Raw genomic sequence first — 12,814 nt, 5'->3', positions numbered from 1 at the left:
ACTGAATCCATTTTCAATGTTGGCTGCCTTCCCCTTTTATAATATCATTTTAGGGTTCAGGATACCATTGATTCCCCCCTTTTGACTCCCTGGGTACCAGAGCTCTTGTTATGTCAGCCACTTTAATGGCCGGTTCTTTCCTGTTTTTGATAGTTTTCATCTTTTAGTGCTGTTTCTCTAAAAGTCACTTGCTAACTTTCCATTCCGGGGCGTCCTTAGGCAGCTAACCTTCAATCTCTCTGCTTTCAAGGCTTCTTACTTTTCAAACTCAGCTTTTGGTTGTCTTTCCTTGCTGTCATTTTTCCCAAGTGAGTGGAATCCATTTTTGTTAGGTTGAAAGTTTTCCCAGCCACTTCCCCTTATAGTTCTTCATTCTGGGTTCCCCGAGGTACTCGCCTTTTGTTCATGAATTGTCACTCTCCAAGCTTTCTGGTTCTTTACTGCACCACTAGGTGCTTGAGAAGGACATATCTGTTCTTCATTTCTTGTATTTCGTGGTACCCTTTTGAGCTGTCTTAATCCCACTTTAACTGTGCTGCACGTCCCGAGGATCCCAAGCCTCTAGCAGCCTCTAGGTATCCCAACCCAGTTCTTTCACTGGATTTTGCTGGATTTTTAATGGCCTTTTTGTTGAAAATCTGAACATACATAGGGCCTTGATGTTGATTCTTCTTGCTGCATATCCTCTGGTCTTGCTTGAGATCCTCTTCTTTTTTCTTTATTATTTCTTTCTTTTTCCTTCTTTTTGGGACTTTGGGCCTTCATGGTCCTTCTTAACTTCGTGAATTGGGCCTTCTTTTGTTAAGGCCTATGGTTTTTCCTTACTTTTCATGGAATGGGCTTTCTTGTGAAATTTTGGCCCTCAACAAACATCAACTCTGATGATCCTCTCTCTCAAGATTCAATGTCGTTTCTCTCTCATGATTTGGAACTTTTTTTTTTGTAATATGTGTATGTCACATGAGTTGTGTGGTAAGACTGACTACTAGAGGTTGTAATTTAGCACATGTATGAAGTTTAGGTAAATCGTCTAAAATGAAAGTTTATGGGGTATAAGTGCCACTACCCTAAAGCTTATGGAGTATCATTGCATTTTTTCCTAACTTGTATTGGATGGCTTAAGGCTCCCATAAAAAGACCATTTTAATTTATTTGGAAGGCGACTTGAGAACAAAGATCGCGCTTGCGTCGGGGGGGGGGGGGGGGGGGGTTTGGGACCACAACTTAAACAAAAGTTTTTAATTTTTAAATAACATTACACGTATTTCCATATATTTTTTCACCTACACGTATTTTTAAAAAATACAAACAACGTTACTAGAATAGCATTACCAAACAGACCCGGATTTCTTGAAGTAGTATGGTTTTTACTCATCCTATTTTGTCACATATTGCTTGACTTTCAATGCTGTATTCCTTGTGCTTGCAAAAAAACAAAATCACTCTTACATTTTTTTTTTTTTTTGGTATGTGTTAGTGCGAGAATGATTATCACTCTTACATTTAACCCAAACCCGGTATGCAGTCGCACAAAATCACTCTTACCTCACTAAATCATAGGAAACAACTTTTTGGTTTTCGTAACCAAGAAAAAATAATGAAAATCCTTCATTCCCTTTTATAAAAACTTTTTTTTTTTTTTTTTAAGAAGGGAAGTGGTGTTAGCTTTAAAACCACTCGTCACCCTATAGACCGAGATTGTGATTAGGGATGGCAATGGGGCGGGGTGGGGCCGAAGGATGAGATCTTCACCCCCGCCCCGCATGGATTTTTCTTGCTCCATCCCTGCCCCGCCCCGCCACGCATGACAGGGAAAATTTCTTGCCCCATCCCCGCCCCTTAAGGCCCCCTACACCGTAAAACTTTATTTCTTGTTAATTTTCCCTACAACTATTACCATTTTTTCAAATAAAATGACATGTTTCAATAATAAAAATATACTTGAAATTATAAATAAATTTATCCCATCAAATCAAACTAATTTTTAGCAAAAACTAAATAATATTATCTAAATGTTTAACAAGACAATATCCCTGACCCTCATCATCTTGTTCTCCAAAAATTAAAAAACAAAAACCAGCTTGTAAAATAGATATGGATTTTAACAAGCATAAAGAAGCAGTGTTGTTAAGCAGCCAAATGCCCACACAAAATTACAAAAACAATGACACAGACACATATTTAGAGCCATAGACCCATACCTCATTAAAAAAAAAAAAAATTATATTATGTTCATGATGAAAAGTAAGTTGAGAAAGACCGTATGAATCATGAATGAAATCAGTAATTCAATAGTTTATAAATTTGTTTCTAATAAAGACAAAAAAAAAAAAGAAGAAGTTAAAATTGGTACCTTATTTCCAACTTTGCTAGAGAGAAAAAAGAGGTAGAGCCACGTTAGATAGAATAAAATAAGCTGATGATATTTTTATTTAAATAGTAGAGTTTTAGGGTACGATAAAATTACAATTTAATCCTTATTAATGCGAGGAGGGGCAGGGATGGGGCAGGGCGGGGTGGGGTAGGTCTAAAAAGTGTAAACCCATCCCCGTCCCACCCCGTGGTGCGGGTCTAAAATCTCACCCCATCCCCCATCCCACCACCTTTGCGGGGCAGAAAAAACCCACACAGAACGAAGCGGGAAGGGACGGGTCAAGCGGGACGGGGAAAAATTACCATCCCTAATTGTGATAGGACCTCATGATTTAGAACGTCATTCAAGCCCATTGAAACCTCAATTTGAGTGTCCATAAAGGAACTTTTTCCGAACCCCTAGATCCATTTTCTTGATCTTGACCTCCATGCTCCATCTCAGGTTGAGTAAAAAATTAAATGGATGCAATTGGTAACTGAGGAGGTCCAAGAAGGAAAGTGAATTTAGAAAGAGAAAAAATGAGAAGAAATCGCCATCTAAAACACTTCTCAAAATGTCATAATCCAAACAAGTTTTGGGTAATTCATTTTATAAAAGTACTCAATGAATAACATTTCCAAACACGTTTTGTGAGAAGAATGCAACATTAAAAAACATCAAATTGTCATTATCCAAACAAGTTTATCAAAAAAAGTTTTCAGTAATAATCACATTTCCAAGCACGTTTTTTAACATTAAAATAACAGAAACTGGTTTTCCGTTTTCACTTTGAAAACACACTTAACTGTTCCAAACTTCAGTGAAACAAAAAGGATTCAAGTAAAAGCAACATTGGTTAAAAATGTAGTAAAACAAAACCAAAGGTTGGGCAAAAATGATTACATGAAAAATGGCTACTCTACTTTAAGAATTAAAAATAACTTTGATAGATTTTATCTAAAGCGAAAACAACCTTTGGTCCTCATATTTTGGAGCTACAATTAATTTGGTCCATATATTTTAGTAGTAGTTAATTTAGTCCCTATTATTTTTAACTTACACTCAATTTAGTTCCCCTACCATTAACTCACTAACAGAAAATGCTTATATAACAAATGGTTTGTACAATTGACATGTCTAATATTGAAATATTAAATTAGATGCTAATGTGTCTGAATTTGAGTAGTTGATATGGCCACGTCAACGCTAAAATGTAAAGAAAAAAAAAATACTACATCGGCTTTTCCCTTTTCTTTATTTTTTTTTCTTTTTCTTTGGGAAACCCACCGCCTCACAAAAACTGAAAAACATGTATGAATCTTTTGTTTTTTTCATCTCTTAGTGGTTAGTCTTTTGTTCTAAACCCAGATCCACCAAGCCACTCTCCTTCATCTCCATTGAATCAACTACGTCTTCTTCCACCATTCTATGATCAAAATCTCTCACTTTTTCTCTTACAAAGATCCATCCCTTTTCTGTTAAAGCTGATCTTTGTGAAAGTCCTAACCGGCAAAGACCATCCATTTGCAGGTGGAAAGCTCCGATACGATCGATAACGTGAAGGCCAAGATCCAAGATGAAGAAGTCATCCCCCAATCAACAGCGTTTAATCTTTGCCGGAAAGCAATTGGAGTGTACTCTCACCGATTACATATAGAACAAGTTCACACGCAATGCAAGAAAAGAATTAGAATGAAATTCTGTTTGTTTAGCAAGAAATTGCAAGAAACCAAAATAATAGTAATATTCAGAAAATAAAAACGAAATTCTGTACAGCCATTTGAACTTCTGCAGTAGATCCCTGGTTGAACCATAATGTGAGAAGGCGAAGTATATAAAACTATCATCAACATCTTTAGCATTTGTTGCACATGCTATTGAATGAAAACATCCAGTGACTGCTGCAACAACAAACTGTGCTATAACATTTAGAACTTTTATATAAAAAGACATTACTGCGGTATTGAATATAAAGATTGTTAGAATATTAAAAGAAGAAATAAAGAAAAGGAAAAAAATTGGTACCAAAAAAATTATTGTTAAAAGCTGATGTGGTATTTTTTTTTTTTTTTTTTTCCATTTAAGTGCTGACGTGGCCCTATCAATTGCTCAAATTTAGACATATCAACATCTAATTTAATATTTTAATATTAGGCATGCCAACCGTACAAACAGTTAGCCACGTAAACATTTTTTGTGAGTAAGTTAATGAGAAGGATTAAATTGAGTGCAAACTGAAAATAGTAGGGACCAAATTGATTGCTACCAAAATGTAGGGACCAAATTGATTGTAACTTCAAAATGTAAGGACCAAAATTGTGTTTTGACATTTATTAAATTCATTCGTTCTTTTGGAGTTGAATGGGTATTTTACAACAAAATGATTGCAAGATAGTTACACTCAGATCCAATTCTGATGGAGTTTTTGGAGGTATCATCCAAGATCCGGAAAAGATTGGAGGAATGTCATTATTTTTTCAGTAAATTTGCATATAAGATAACAAAACAATCTCTTATCAAACTTGATAGGGCATAAAATGAAACCTAAATTTGTATGACTCACCCATAAAAGACAACTATAAAATAAATAAAGCAACCCTAAACGAGACAAGCTTCCAATATAAAGAGATCTTCTATATTGGAAACATTCCAATCTCCACAAACACCTCACATTTAACATACTTTCCTCGGTAATAAAATTAGCCAATCACATTGCTCAAATTATTAAAAATTTCAAAGACTTATGAGGATTGCCTACTAGATTTGATTAGTTAAACACATCAAACAACAAAATAGATCCAGATTACATAGTTTATACTTGAAATTTGATCTTGCTCCACAAAAACCCATTTCAAATTGGTTTAAGTTTATAGATTCTGCAGAAAGAACAACGGTTACAAAAATTAAATTGGCTCTACACAGAACAGGCTGGCAATACAAGGATTCTGTACCTGCTGAGTCTAGGTATTTGAATAGGCTTGAAGCTTTGATAATGACAAACAAACGGAAAATTTTCAAAAAACTTTCGAACTCCATGCTCCAATATTCTTAAGTACTTGTTCACGTACTCAAAATAAGAAACTGATGGAGCATGATGCAGACACATTGCCAATCATTGTGTTTAGTACAGTGCAGTGCAGCATTGGACCCAAGCTAAACCCCTCAAAATAAGATGGTGTCTCAAGGGAAATGACATTTTTGATAACCTGTTTTTACAGGGAGATTTGGGGTGCTACTACTGCCCTTTTCCTGTGGAAAGGCATTTGGTCCGAGCAGGTTCCCAAGAGAGAGTCGTTATTTTGTGGACAGTAGCTTTGCGAAAGATTCATACATTGGATAACCTTACAAAGAGGGGGTTTGTCATTGGTTAATTGGTGTTGTATGTGCTAAGGTAATAGGGTAAAGGGCAAGAGATGTCTCACCACACCAATGGTCTTGCCGAAATTTCACCCTAGACCCATCCCCAATCTCAAATAGAACGTGGCAAGAAAAAGAAGGCCATCCCTGACTAATATTTTTCCACAAGCCAACACCATATGGACCATTAACAGGCCTAGTACACCAGCCACCCCATCCACAGCCATATTTCACCTCTATTACTTGCCTCCAAAGGGCAACCCTCTCCATCCCAAATCTCCATAGCCACTTCCCAAGCAAAGCTTCATTAAAAAGTATTACCTTTCTTATCCCCAAGCCACCCGAAGAAATGGGAGTGCAGACAATAGCCCATTTAACCAAATGGAATTTTGGTTCGTCACCAATGCCATAAGAAATTCCTTTGAAGTTTCTCAATTCGATTAGCCACAGCAACAAGAATAGGTTTTAGATTCTACAATCAAATTGCTTCAATTATTGAGATATTCAAACACATCTATAAGCAGTACCCATAGGATTAATTTATGGTTAGAAGATAATACAACAAACAGAACTAGTTTACATGGTTTACTGTTTACACCTGACCTGATATATGATCTTGCGCCAAAAAAAACCCATGATTGCATTCATTCAAATTGGCAAGTCAAAATGATCATAAGGACAATGGGTTAGAGTTACTTTATGGCACACAAATGGAATTTATTTTTTTAGATACTAACATAAAACTGTATTATAAAAATCAAGGAAGGTGCCTAGTATACAAGCTGTCAATCATAGGACACATTCAAGCAAGGGTACAATAAGCAATGAACGCAAAACCAAAAGAGAAGAAACAAAACCAAAAAATCAATAAGCAATGAACTCAAAAATAGAAGAAAAAGAATAGCAAGGAAAAACTGCCATCCAATAAACAGAACCCTCAAGAAATTAGAATTCAACATTGTTGGACTCTTTACTTATCCAAAAAAAACATTGCTGGACTCTTCTATAAATCCTCAAAAGCCCTATTATTGATTTATTGTGTTCCTTCCAAATCAACCACAAAAGAAGTAAGACATAAATGTACAGCCCGCCATATGATACCCACCCCGTGTTTTTCAAAGCCCCTTCTCCAAGATTCCAACAATTCGCACACTCTTCACGACATCATCCACTTCACCCCAAATAGTTGGGAAGTTCCCTTTATCTTCTTGTTCTTTATTTTTTTTAATGGTAAGTTACACATGCAAGTCTTAAACCCACAACCTCACCCTCCACCTAGAACTTATAAGGAGAGGAGGTGCCAATTGAGCTAAAACTAATTGACTATATTAATCCCTCTTTCATTCTTGTTCTATTTATTGTTTTAACACCAAACATACTCAAGATCCAATCTTTTAATTACCTAAACCCTTAAACACCAAACCTTATTCAAGAACTCTTCAAGCTTAGATCTCATCCAAAAAAAAAATCTAAATTAGTATTGAATTTCTAAGATCTTACATCAACTCGGTATAAGAGCCCATTAAAGTTTAAATGTCATACTAAAAGAGAAATTTATATTTTAAAAGTCTAGTTTAAGTTTCCATAAGTAAATCCAGCAATCACCATATTAAAAAAAAAAAAAATCCTACATCAAAACAATCAGTATAATTTCAAAAACCTCAGCAGAATATCCAGTGAACACATGAAGCATGAATAGGAATTTGATAAAGAATATTGTTTGAACTACTCACTAATAACATATCAATATCCGAGGTAGGTGGGATCCCCGATATACTCTACAATTTGATCAAGCCACACATTTACATATTCATGGTTATTGCCATCCTGAACCACAGCAGTTTCTTGTTCCAAATCCTTGCTAACAAGATTTCCCAACACACCATCATGCTTACCACACAAAACCAAAACAGGCCCCCCGCAGCGAGGTAGTGCAGTCTCAAGAAAGTCTTGTGACACACCTTGGATTAACTCCCTACTCTCATCCATCGATACATCACACGTTCTCGGCCCAACTACATCCACAACCTCCCCTTTCTTCAAGTACAATCTCCCTCCTTTCAAATCCTTGCTAATTATCCTAACCCGAATGTGACTCTTAAGCCAAGAAGCCTTAATGCTAGTGCTCTTTGTCGTTGTCGTTGTCATTGTCATTGTCTCCATCTTCCTCTTTTTCGACTCTGATGCTGCTTCTCTCAATTTGTTCAAGCAAATCTCCTCTTCTTTAGACCCCAATTCAGCAAGATGTTCGACTCGAACTTGCACTTTCTCTTCACTCTTAGAGAGCTCCAAAACAACCTCAGACTTACTCTCCAATACCTTAACGATTCGACCCTTCAAACCCACATCTCTCCCTGCAATTACTCTAACATTTTTCCCAACAGAAAACCTAAATGGCTCATCCACCTTTTCCACAAACCCTAACCCGTGCTTCCCAGTGTGTCTCTTCTGCACAACAATTTCAACATCCTCTTTAGCGTTCTTCCCAATCCCTCTCCCTTCTTTCCATCCATATCCGGCGATCAAAGCCTTGCCGAAACCCTCAACCGGCGTATCATCAAACTCTTGGAAACCCTTATCTTCAGGTAACCTCTTCAAATCATCCTTCAGCTTCTGTAGCAACATGTTCTCCACACCCTTATTATTATTATCAGATCTCGGCGGCGGAGGCGGCAGTTCTTGTTCGTCGACATTCTCGCCGCCGCCGCCGCTATTGGATTCGGAATTTGGGGCTTTGTTGTTGTTGCGGATAGTGAGGCCGTAGGATATGGTAGTCTTGTCATCGAGGGAGTCAGGTGCCGCGGCCTCGAAGGAGAGTGGCGCCGGTGCGGCGGAGGAAGAGGAGATCGGGAGTTCGAGATTCTTCATGCGTTTGTGAGGTCTCCATTCGTTCTCGATGGGAGCGATTACCGGAATTGATCTCTTGGGTTGGGTGGTTTTGGAAGAGGCGTCGAATTCGGTAATGAATTGAACTTGGTGGTGCTTGGAATGTTCTTCTTGTTCATCTTCATCTTCATCTTCGGAGGGATTGATAATGGGTTTAGGTTTTGAAGAAGAAGAAGAGGGCTTTTTGGATTGCAGAGAGAATTTCATCATCTTCTTCGAAATCAATCGGTGAAGATAGACTGGTGGGTAATCGGAATTCAGAATACCCCTTCTGCCGCCAACTATTTCTTCCTTGATACGGAAGAGAGTCGGTCTTCTTTTTCTTCCTTTACTTTTTCATTTATTTATTTTTTTAATTATACCACCGCCTGTGTTTTATGACATTTTTATGTCAAATCATGTAAATCCATCATCTATTTTACACGAAAAAAGTTACTTTTTTTATTTTACACATCTATCTTTACAAAACACCCACATCAGATCATCTATTATACAAGATATTTTATATAAATAATATTTTTATATTCTTTTTTTAATATTATTTCATCTACGCGTTCTTTTTCCATCACCTCATTTTCTTTCTTTCTCTCTTTCTATTTCATTGTCTCTGCCGTTTCCTCTTTCTTTTCTTGCTCTTCTTTCTCTCACGGTCAAAACCCAGAAGCACCAGATCAACACCATTCTCTCACGATCAAAACCCTCTCTCACGGTCAAAACCCAGAAGCACCAGAGAACTCCATCAACACCATTCTCTCATGATCAAAACCCTCTCTCACGATCAAAACCCAGAAGCACCAGAGAACTCCATCAACACCATTCTCTCCGTCTCGGTCTAATACACACCATCTCGGTCACATGCACCGATCCACAGCTCCGATCAGGCAAGCACCGATCTCCACAGCTCCGATCCACAAGCACGCACCGATCTCCACAACTCCGATCCACAAGTACGCAAGACCCATACCCACGAGCTCCGATTATTCCAGTCAAGCACTGATTGTTCCGATAAGCTCCGATCTCTCTGTGTTTTTTTTTTTTTTTAGCAAGTTTATCTCTGTGTAGATTTGTCTGTGTAGATGTGTTTGGGTTAATTTTCTATTGATTTTGGGTTAATTTTCAGTTGATACTGGGTTGATTTTGGTTAATTTTCAGTAGATGTCTTTAGTTCATTTTCAGTTGATTCTAGCACGCTGGTTGTTGTAATGGTTGGGGAAGAAAGGAGTTTGATAGAGGAGAGAGAAAATAAAATAAAAAAATGGTTTACACGGTGAACAGTAACCGTGTATATATACACGGTTACTGTTCATTTACACGGTCAGGTGTAAAATATACACAACTTTACACCCACTGATGTGGGTGTTATTTTGCTCAAAATGTGTAAAACTTGCACCTTTTTCTAATTTAGAAGAGTATACATGAGCTGATGGGAATGCTCTTACGCTCCTCGTCTTGCCACCACTAACGTTTACTTTTTTATTTAGGGGCTTTTGATTCATTGTAGAAATTATTGTTTATACTGCAAGGACCGCTGATGTGGTCCTTTTTTTAGCCAATGAGGTAATATTATTTAGGTAAATGTATGTGTGAGCATCTTAAGTAGTATGGGGAATAAAAAAATAAAAATTACCCAATGATGACGTATTTTGTATAAATAACAACATTTTATTGGTTGGAAGGTCAAGAAAGACCATATCAGTTGTCTTCTTAGTGGATCTAATAATTTCTCGAGTGAATCTCTTAATCTTTAATGTGATTAATATTATGATGATATGATATTAAGGTTTTTGATTTTTTTTTTTTAATATTACCATAATTTAAAATCATACAATATATTACATCACCTTATTAAACAATATAATGTTGTATTCTTGTATTAAGATTACATTAATATAAGATTACAATAATGTGATATTACGGTATAATATAATATCACGATGAACCAAATGCCCCTTACTATTAATCATTCACTAAACTTGTTTTGCCATCACTAACGTTAATTTTTCCTTACTAATAATCATTTACTAAACTTGTGACTTTAGCATTTTCCTTTATTTTAATATTTGAATAGCAGGTTTTTTTAATGGAGAAATAATTATTTTTCGCTGCAAATTGTACTTTATTTTACACTTAGGCTGTGTTTAGTTCAGTGTAAAATATTTTCCGGGTGTAAAATATTTTCCAGGTGAAAATATTTTCGGGAAAGGAAAATATTTTCTAGTGTTTGGTTGTATTTAAAAAATTATATTAGAAAACCATTTTCGGTGTTTGGTAACATTCTGAAAATGCTATTTTCCTACAAATTTTTCACATTTTCTCAACCATTTTCTTAGCATCCAAACAAATTTTATTACAAAAATTTCAATATATATACACTTTAAAGAAACAGAAATCTGCTCAAAACAATTCATTGAACTTCATACAAATTTGGTCAAACTCAGAGAGGGAGGAAGAGAGAGTGACCGAAAACTTCAGGGAAAGAGAGACGACGACGAGATCAAGACGATGAGATCGGCGGCGCCGATGAGCAACAAGAACGAGATCAGTAATGACGGCGACGATGAGCAATGAGAACAAGATCGGTAACGAGGGCGTTGATGAGCAACAAGAACGACGACGCCGATGATCTCGGCTGGATGATCTCAGTGGCGCGAACTCAATGGCGCGATCTCGCTGGCGTGTCTGGGGTGGGGTGTGATCTAGCTCACTCTCTCTCTCTCTCTCTCTCTCTCTCTCTCTGTGTGTGCGTCTGTGAGCCTGGAAATGATTTGAAAGTAAAAAAAAACTTGCATTTATTTTCCGGGTCAAAGGCCTTAATTTTACGGTCAACTGAAAATATTTTCTGGAAAATTTATTTTCCATACGCAACTAAACACCCGCATTTACGGAAAAGCATTTCTGGAAGTGATTTGAAGCCAAAACAAACACAACCTTAACCTCTACATTTTGTTTTGGGTTAAATCTAACATAATTTATTATTAAAAAACCAATTTATTTTCCCAAAAATAAAATGTACAATGGTCTTTTACTACTACATTTTGTTAGACTTAACTAAGAAAGTAACGGGAGTAAGTGACGTGTTACACAAGTTTTAGTTTAAGGGGCCGATGGTTCATTTTTTTAGTTTAGGGAGAAAGTGTGAAATGAGATGTAGTTGGGTGAGAAAAAATATATACTTTTCTCTCTCCTTTTTCTTTTCATCTTTTCACTTTACACTTTGTTTGAGAGAATTGAATGGAATGATAAGAATAATTTTTAGAATATTTATTTTATTATTTTGTCTAGGAGTTTTAATTGGGGGAATTAAAAGGTTATTCCTTGTTTGAGAGTTTAAATAGAAGAGAATGCAACAATAAAAGGGAACACTCATTTCTTTGTAAACTTCAAATTTCCATTCCCTTCAAAATGGAAAGATTTTTTTTTTTTTTTTTTTTTTATAAGTAAAATGGAAAGATATAGGAGGGACTAGAATTAAGGGTCCTTTTGGTTGGAAAGGTGGAAAAGTGGGAGGATAGAAAGTATTTTATTTTCTCTTCTTTTTGTTTGGTTGGGAGTGGAAAAGTGGAGGGATAGAAAAAATGAATTTGAAAAATTTACTCATATACCTTTATTAAAAAATGATGCCCAATTAAAAAAAAAAAAAAATGACAAATAACACAAAAAGAACAATCACCTAAATTTATTAAAAAATAAAAAACCATGTCTTTTTTTTTTTTTTTTAACAATTATCACACCCAAGCCCTAGAAAATCAAAAAAGAAAAAGAAAAAAAGAATAGAGGCAAGTTACTGCCCAGGAGAGAGAGAGAGAGAGAGAGAGAGAGAGAAATGCAACGCTACTTGCTGTCAGGGAGAAGGAAAAATAAATAAATAAAGGCAAGTGCACATGGGCATTTTTGTCGATCAAGAAAAAAGTCATCCCCACTCAGTTTTTTCTCCATTTTGAGGAGAAAACATTTTGGTGGGGGCCTGGAGAGAAAACACATGTGCCCCACTATTTATTTTCCTTTCTTCTCACCCAACCAAATACACTCTAAGTTTAATAAAATTTTCATTAAAACTACCTAAATACCCCTTTACATTCAGCTATTTATTTTAAAATAGGAACATAATAGTAATGTAATAAAATGATTTCTTCATTTAATTCATTTTATATTACTCTCAAACAATTTTACTTATGTTCCATTTCTTTTTATTCCTAATTCTAATGTTGTGTTTATTTG

The 12,814-nt window shown here is 36.0% G+C and overlaps 1 protein-coding gene across 7 annotated transcripts; it reads right to left on the bottom strand.

Moving 5' to 3' along the window:
• Positions 1-3,478: 3,478 nt before the first annotated feature.
• LOC115971350 (protein MOS2-like) lies at positions 3,479-8,959 on the bottom strand. 7 transcript variants are annotated; one of them, XR_004087309.1, is made up of 3 exons: positions 7,444-8,959; positions 5,305-6,182; positions 3,479-4,267 (listed from the first exon to the last, which is right to left on the bottom strand). XR_004087309.1 is itself a non-coding variant. In XM_031091216.1 (2 exons), exon 1 carries the CDS (start codon positions 8,804-8,806, stop codon positions 7,454-7,456), a length of 1,353 nt encoding a protein of 450 aa, XP_030947076.1. In that variant the 5' UTR covers positions 8,807-8,959; the 3' UTR covers positions 3,485-4,267; positions 7,444-7,453. The 7 variants fall into 7 exon arrangements, 4 of the variants coding, with proteins under 4 accessions (XP_030947076.1, XP_030947079.1, XP_030947077.1 ...); XR_004087310.1 differs by having other exon boundaries at positions 3,479-4,254; XR_004087311.1 differs by having other exon boundaries at positions 3,479-4,251.
• Positions 8,960-12,814: the final 3,855 nt, after the last annotated feature.

Source organism: Quercus lobata, chromosome 12, assembly GCF_001633185.2.
Source record: "Quercus lobata isolate SW786 chromosome 12, ValleyOak3.0 Primary Assembly, whole genome shotgun sequence".
NCBI classification, from domain to species: Eukaryota; Viridiplantae; Streptophyta; class Magnoliopsida; order Fagales; family Fagaceae; genus Quercus; species Quercus lobata.
The sequence above is the reverse complement of the archived record's forward strand: the minus strand, read 5'-3'. Positions and strand labels throughout refer to the sequence as shown.